General features: G+C 41.8%; 2 protein-coding genes across 2 annotated transcripts in view; one reads left to right on the top strand and one right to left on the bottom strand.

The window, feature by feature from the left end:
* Window positions 1-7288, top strand: part of LOC104945183 (solute carrier family 2, facilitated glucose transporter member 1) — a 653665-nt gene that overhangs the window by 64248 nt on the left and 582129 nt on the right. The gene's annotated exons all lie outside the window — the stretch shown is intronic.
* Window positions 1-7288, bottom strand: part of ubr4 (ubiquitin protein ligase E3 component n-recognin 4) — a 64827-nt gene that overhangs the window by 39207 nt on the left and 18332 nt on the right. Inside the window, 10 exon segments of the mRNA XM_010770817.1 lie at window positions 993-1161; window positions 1569-1634; window positions 2109-2468; window positions 3830-3927; window positions 4024-4142; window positions 4657-4886; window positions 4990-5112; window positions 5401-5583; window positions 6008-6136; window positions 6219-6298. Of these exon segments, the coding sequence (XP_010769119.1) occupies window positions 993-1161; window positions 1569-1634; window positions 2109-2468; window positions 3830-3927; window positions 4024-4142; window positions 4657-4886; window positions 4990-5112; window positions 5401-5583; window positions 6008-6136; window positions 6219-6298 (1557 nt within the window).

The following is a 7288-nucleotide window of genomic DNA, read 5'->3' as shown; positions in this document are numbered from 1 at the left end:
TCGATTTCATTTTCATCGCCGTTTGTAGTAGAGTTAGCAGGGTATTTTTATTTTAACTCTCGTCCCAAATTCGTCCCAAAATTATTTTTTATCCTCCCTGACACTATTTTTTTCGGCCCCGGGACGACGGGACGTCCTTAAGCTCGAGCCCTGCCCACAAGAGCTTGCAAAGAATATAATATGTTTATTATACGGTTACATGCCGATTTACAGAAGCACGTTGCCCATAAACTACATGTCCCACAATGCATCTCAAATTAGACTTTTTTTTCTTAGAATTTGACTTTTTTTTCCCTCCAGAATTTGGCTTTTCTTTTTAAATCATTTTGTGACATGCTCACTGAAGAGACTTGCAATTATTTGCCCCAGACTTCTGCTTTCAGACGTAGTTAATTATGAAGTTATTACCCTATCCCATAATAATCCAATGCAGAGGCAAAAATGTAATATAATACATTATTTTATATATATTAAATATGTATATATGTATTTTTATATAGTCTTAAAGTTACAACCGGCCGTTTGAGTGAAACCATAATGCTGATGTGGCCCGTGATGAAATTGAGTTTGACACCCCTGCCTTAAAGCATTTAATGATTAAGAAAAATAAATCTTATATAATTAGAAAAGTATTAAAATATCACGGTATCTTTATCTACATACCCAGCACTACTCTGTATCTCATTGAAAAAAAATATTGTTCTTACAATTATGAAAATAATAGTCTTGTGTGTTTTTTTTTCCCACAGCGAAATGCATTTGCCAATGATACCATCCCATCAGAAAGCTACATCAGTGCCATCCAGGCAGCCCACCTGGGCACACTGAGCTGTCAGTCCTTGCCTCTGGCCTCTTCTCTCAAACACATTCTGCTCTCTTTGGTCCGCCTCACTGGCGACCTCATTGTGTAAGTCGAGTCACTTAACATATGACAAAAAGTATGTGGTGGGTGAAATATATTCATAAAAGAACACTAAATCCTGTGTTAATACTGCTGCATGTTTGTGTCCTCAGCACAGAGGAGTTGAATCCCTCCCAGGTGGTGCGCACCCTGCTGCCCCTCCTGCTGGAGAGCAGCACGGAGAGCGTGGCTGAGATCAGCAGCACCTCCCTGGAGCGCATTCTCGGCCCGGCCGAGTCCGACGCCTTCCTCGCCCGAATCTACGAGCGCTTGGTGACTGGGTGTTACAACATCATCGCCCATCACTCAGACCCCACCAGGTAGGCCATGTGTGATCTGGTAATTAAGTAAACCTACAAGACGTATATATATACTTTTTTTGAGGTGCTTAAACTCACAGCTCTTTAAGACTTTTTATTCATAATGGCTTAGTTTACTTGCATGCACATTTATTGTTTGATTTGAGTCTCACTGCTTCTTTTAAACTCTTTAATCTTCTTTAGTGGTTTGGACGAGTCTGTCCTTGAGGAATGCCTTCAATACCTTGAAAAGCAGCTTGAGAGCATTCAAGTCCGCAAGGCCATGGAAGAGTTCTTTTCCTTCAGGTATTTGCTCAACTGATGACACGGGCTGAATTATTACACATTTACCCTGTTACCTCTCTTACCTTGTGCTCCTTGTCTTTGCCAGTGGAGAGCTGGTCCAGATTATGATGGCGACCGCCAACGAGAGTCTGTCAGCAAAGTTCTGCAACAGGGTGCTCAAATTCTTCACCAAGCTTTTCCAGCTCAGTAAGTCTACTTTTAGCAACATTTATTTAAATCAAGAAAAACTATCACAAGGTCAATGTGTGCTTCAAATGGCGTGGTTTCAATGAAACATGCCATTTGAAGGCAGAGTGAAAAGCCTGCCTTCATTGAGAGGATTATATCAAAAATGTGTCGTCCCCTCTTTTCACCAGGCAAATAGTTGTGTAAAGTTTTTAGCTTGGCCATAATTGTTCGTTGTAAAAAGTAACAAACGGTTAAGTTGTCAGTGAGAGGGTTTCAGATACCTTTTGATTATCCAACAAACAATGTGGTTTTGAAGCATACTGACGCCTTGCCAAAAATCAAATCATAATTCTTACAAGTTGCAGATACAGCCGATCTTTCAATCATCCTAAATATCATGTTTCTGTTCGTTCCCAGCGGAGAAGAGCCCAAACCCCAGCCTGTTGACTCTGTGTGGCTCTCTGGCCCAGCTGGCCTGCGTGGAGCCCCCTCGGCTGCATTCCTGGCTGACGCGCATGACTGCGACCCCCCCAAAGGACTCGGAGCAGATGGAAATAGTGCAAGAAAACAGACAGCTCCTGCAGGTGCTCACCACTCATATTGTGCGTGACAACAGCCAGGTGGGCGAAGGAGTGTGCACTGTCCTCCTCAGCACACTCATTCCCATGGCAACAGACATGCTCGCTAATGGTGATGGAACAGGCTTCCCTGAGCTCATGGTCATCATGGCAACCCTCGCCAGCGCGGGACAGGGGGCCGGTCATCTGCAGCTGCACAGGGCCGCTATCGACTGGCTGACCAGATGGTAAGGATCAAGTCTCACAAACATGCTGTTTTTCTCCTTTCTTTAACATCAGGGAACTGCCCAATTGTTTCAACATCAGTGCGAGGTTTCTCATATTTATAACCATGATATGAAAAAGTACTTAGCATTGACTGTCCTAATAACTTAGCCATTATCAAGCAGTGATCAAATCTTAACTTTACTGATTTTAAAATGAATCAACATTTTCTTCTTTTTCAGCAAAAAGTATTTAACACAGAAGAACGTTGTGGAAAAAGTGAGCACGAACTTATCCCAAGGAAAGGTAAGTTTGAATGTTTCTCAGTATAATTCACAAGTCTATACAAGTCACTTTTTTTTTTACTCATTTAAAAAAAAAAAAAAGACTTATTTTAAAATCAGGCCTAACATGTTTCCAAAGAGGGTTATTAGCCTTTAACCATTTACTGTCCAGAAACTGATGTGTACCTGTTCCTTGATTCCAGCACGCCAGCATGCTGGAATGCTCGTGCCACATCATCTCTTACCTGGCTGATGTGATGAACGCCTTGCGGCAAAGCAGTGGCCAAGGCACCTCAGCAATGCTGATGGAGGGAGAAGAGAAGGCCATGGAGGTGGACTCGGACTGGGTGGAGGAACTTGCAGTAGAAGAGGATGATTCCCAGGCAGAGGACTCTGTATGATCTTATCCCTTTATGTCTCCCTTCATGTCTATCCTGTTGAAATAGGGCCATGTTGTAACGGGCAACAAAATAGAAAAGCCATATTATTATTATTATACATAAAGTCTGCTAACTGATCTAGGGAATATACACACACTAGGCATGGGCGGTATGATTTTTTTCATACCGTCATACCTTGCTGACATCATACCGTGGTATACGGTATATGACGGTATCAGTCCCAATTTAAGGGGTAATTTCTCCCTAAACATTTTTTNTCTGTGGCCCCACAAGCAGGGCTCTCGACTAACTTTTTTCACCATTCTCCGGTCCACATTAATTTCGGGACGGCTTAGATTGTATTTCGGGACGGTTCCGGGAGAATGGTGAAAAAAGTTAGTCGAGAGCCCTGCTTGTGGGGCCACAGAAAATGAAGTCACGGGCCGGATTTGGCCCCCGAGCCTTGAGTTTGACACCCCTGCTTTAAGGTAAATATTTTAGATAATATTTTTAATTGGCTGCCTCTAATAATTGAACACATTGTTCTTCAAGGCAGACTTAACAGTCAATCCTTTATTATACCAGCAAACTGGTATAATAAAGGCAAAACCACCCTAAACAGTGATTAGATTGCCTGCTACATTTATCAAGTGTTTACAAAGACGGACAAAGTCAAACTGAACAATAGGCAACAACTGAAAGGACGTACCCATGAGCCAATGTTTGGGAATTCATTGGTGTTGATGCCGTTCCAAGTCTCACATATTGTCTGAACAGCCGATGGCAAGTTCTGCATAATACTTTGACCTGTAAAGTTTCATTAAAAAAGTTCCGGTTAAAACAATGAGTGAACAGAAAAGTTGTGATGGTGAATGCTGTATTCTTTTCTATTCTTTCACATACCTAACAGGTTGGCCTTGCAGCGGGTGGAGCCGATAGACAAAACTGCAGCATAACCTCTGAGCTTGGCCTCAGTAAGCTTGTTCTCCCCTTCCTCTGGGATGTTCATCAGCAGGTAGGACCTGGTCAGAACAAGGTTTATTTATTTATCGTATCAGATAAACAGATCAAAGATTTACGGTTTAAGCCTTATTTTTGTATGAAGCAGGATTAAGGACAAAAACTCTAACAAGTGAATAAAAAACATCTCAACACACCCTTATATGCTTTTTGAATTCGACGCTTTAAAAATGACTGTTTGGCAGGGTGCCGGTATGAGACCACAGCTATCTTTGCAAGCAAATTATGTGATCATAACAAGTAAACAAACATGTCCTTTGTAGTTTCTGTAAAACATGTGTGTAGTTACTTTAAAGCCCAAAAAGTCATGTATAAAATATAATTTATATAACATACAAAAATATCCAAAATCTTCATTATCCAAAAGATAAAGCATACACAAATCTGTCCTGCGGTTATTTCAATCATCTCCTTGTATTATTTCAGATTGCTAGATCTAATTCATGACGTAGACAAACGTGTGTGTGATGCTTAGTGTTAACAAAAGAGCAGAAGTTAGACTGATTCCTTTCTCACCGTGTGAAGGCCGTGTAGACGTCAGTGAGCTGCAGTGTTGCAGGCAGTAGGTTCTTTGTGATCTCAGATGACTTGTGGGCGTCTGCTTCAATGGCCACCTTGGACATATGCTCGTCTAAGGAAACCTGCACTTTAGAGATGACTGCATCCAGCGTGTAGATGGCTTGTAGAGAGGGAAGCTGATCAAGCGGAAGGATTGCGTTCGGGTCTACACTTGAGAAGGTGGAAATCTGCAACAGAATCAAGTCGTCAAAAGAGTGACACTTGTGATCAGAACTTAGTTTGGATAATAATCGATACAGAGGTCAACAAAGACTATGTTGTAATCAATACCTGTCTGGCAATGTACTCCTCTGCTAGCTCCACATCGTATTTAACGGTGCTGCACTTAGCAGCCGTCGCGTCAACCAGAGTGGCTGCTTGGTCTTCTTTCATCCCCTGCTTCACCAGGTGTTCCTGTCAGTGATCACATACGCAGAGTTAAACAACACGTGAAACATTAAGGTCGATTTTTCATTACAATAAAAAGGACGCAGTAAAGTATTTTCAATCAAAAATGTATACATTCATAAATGCTATCTGAAGCATCCAATTTAGACACATTTGTCGAGTGATGCTGAGTGGAATTATCAAAAATACCGTAACATTGGCCATGAATTCAAAGTCAAATGTAATATATTTGATCAATTCATTTTTTGGCATCTATCGTGCTAATTAGCATTCTGTAAGACATTGTAGACAGACCTTGATCCAGTTCACGTATGTTGGCACCCGGAGACGTGAGGACCATCGCAGGGTGTGCAGGATGTCGCTCTCACTGGGATCACTGCAGCCCGTCTTCAGCTGCTCCACGTAGGCCTTGGACGGTGGTAAAACTCCCAGGATCCTCCACAGGATGAGGAAGTAGTACTGAAGGGAGCATGCCTCCTGTGCAGGGCGATAGATAAACATGCCCTGTTTTCCAAACCCCACTCAGTTAATGTCAGGGCTGAAACGTGGCTATTGAGTTACTATTGATTGAAATGTAACATCATAGTGGGCTTAATTAATTCAAATGTTTATTTAACAACGTTTTCCGTTTCAATCTATATGCGTTGGATTTAACATTTCAAAAAACAACATTTGTGCTACGTTCAGAAAACTGTTTACGGTAATCTAGACAGATGTTAAACAGTCGTTTAAAAAACTGGCCAGTTTGTAAGCATTTTAAGATTTAGTCATAAAAAGGTAACCAACTGCACTTTCCTAATTTCAAATATTGAAGGTGACTAATAGATATAATGGCAATTAAAATGCCACCAGCATCTTCAACTTCTTTACACAGTTAATAGTTTATGGGATGAGTTCTCACCATAGGAGTGATTGGCTTGCTCTCCTGTCTTCTTGCTGTGTCAAACTGAGAGCCTGCGACCAGGAGGGAGATGAGCCCCGCATACAGTTCATCATATTTAACTGCTCCATTGAACAGCTTTGGAAAGACCTAGCAGGGGGAAAAATATGATGTTTAATACAATTAAATATCTATATTTATATTCTTCATCCTTTAGTGGTCACAGTCTCACCTTGCTGTCCAGTCTGCTGATGTCATCTTCAGACGCCTCAGGGGACAGGACGCAGTAGAACTTCGGCTGAACATTTGGATCTAAGAAAGGTTAGAAAATACATCATATTATTATTTTGTATCTTTCTACATGAATCTCTTGCAGGATCAGTTAGTTAGATCAACATAATATCCCAGGAACCAGCACATGGGTGCAATGCATTTCTGGTGAAATATAAGAATGACGTTACCCTTAACAACAAGGTGATTACCGTAATTTTCGGACTATAAGCCGCGCCTTTTTTCCCATTTTTCAACGCTGCGGCTTATATAACGGTGCGGCTAATCTATGGATTTTTACAGGTTACAGTCCACCACCTTTAACTCTATGGGCTCTATGGCCGCTCCGCGCCCCCCACCTTTAAGCGGCGTGCTCCAGCAGGAAAAGCTGGAGGCCGGAAAAGAGTGAGACAGGTAGCGCGCAAAAGTAAAAGTGGAACCGAGAGTGGTACGAGAGACAGAACGAGAGCAAGACAGACAGACATTACGAGAGCGAGACAGTTTGTCCCCGTACCACTGGTTGAAAACCACTGCTGTATATCACTGCCGGTACGTACGCTGGGAGCGCACCGTTTAAGTTTGAAAGTTGAAAAGTTTGTGTGTCTGAAACGCTATGTGATACAGTACAGTTTACACAGCAGTACATGTTCTGTAGCTACTATTGCACTAAATGGTAACACTTGAATACGTTATGCAAATATGCAACTTGTTTGTTGAAATGTTAATAAATGGGAGCTTCCTCAAACAGCCATCTCTTTCCCGACAATCCCCTCTGTGCACGAACCCTTACATATGGTAATTAAACATTAAAACACCTGCGGCTTATAGTCCAGTGCGGCTTATATATGTACACATCATTCAATTTAGCTGCTGCGGCTTATATTCAGGTGCGCCTTATAGTCCGAAAATTACAGTATATGCTTTTACTCTTAATTGTATGTTTATTGTATATGTCCTCCTCACCTTGATAACGTCTCTGATTTGCGCCTTGATAACCGGGCCGAGGATCCCGAGCTCGTTCTTCCTCTGTTT

Source organism: Notothenia coriiceps, unplaced genomic scaffold (genome assembly GCF_000735185.1).
Source record: "Notothenia coriiceps isolate Sejong01 unplaced genomic scaffold, NC01 NC01_scaffold00009245, whole genome shotgun sequence".
NCBI lineage: Eukaryota > Metazoa > Chordata > Actinopteri > Perciformes > Nototheniidae > Notothenia > Notothenia coriiceps.
The sequence above is the reverse complement of the archived record's forward strand: the minus strand, read 5'-3'. Positions and strand labels throughout refer to the sequence as shown.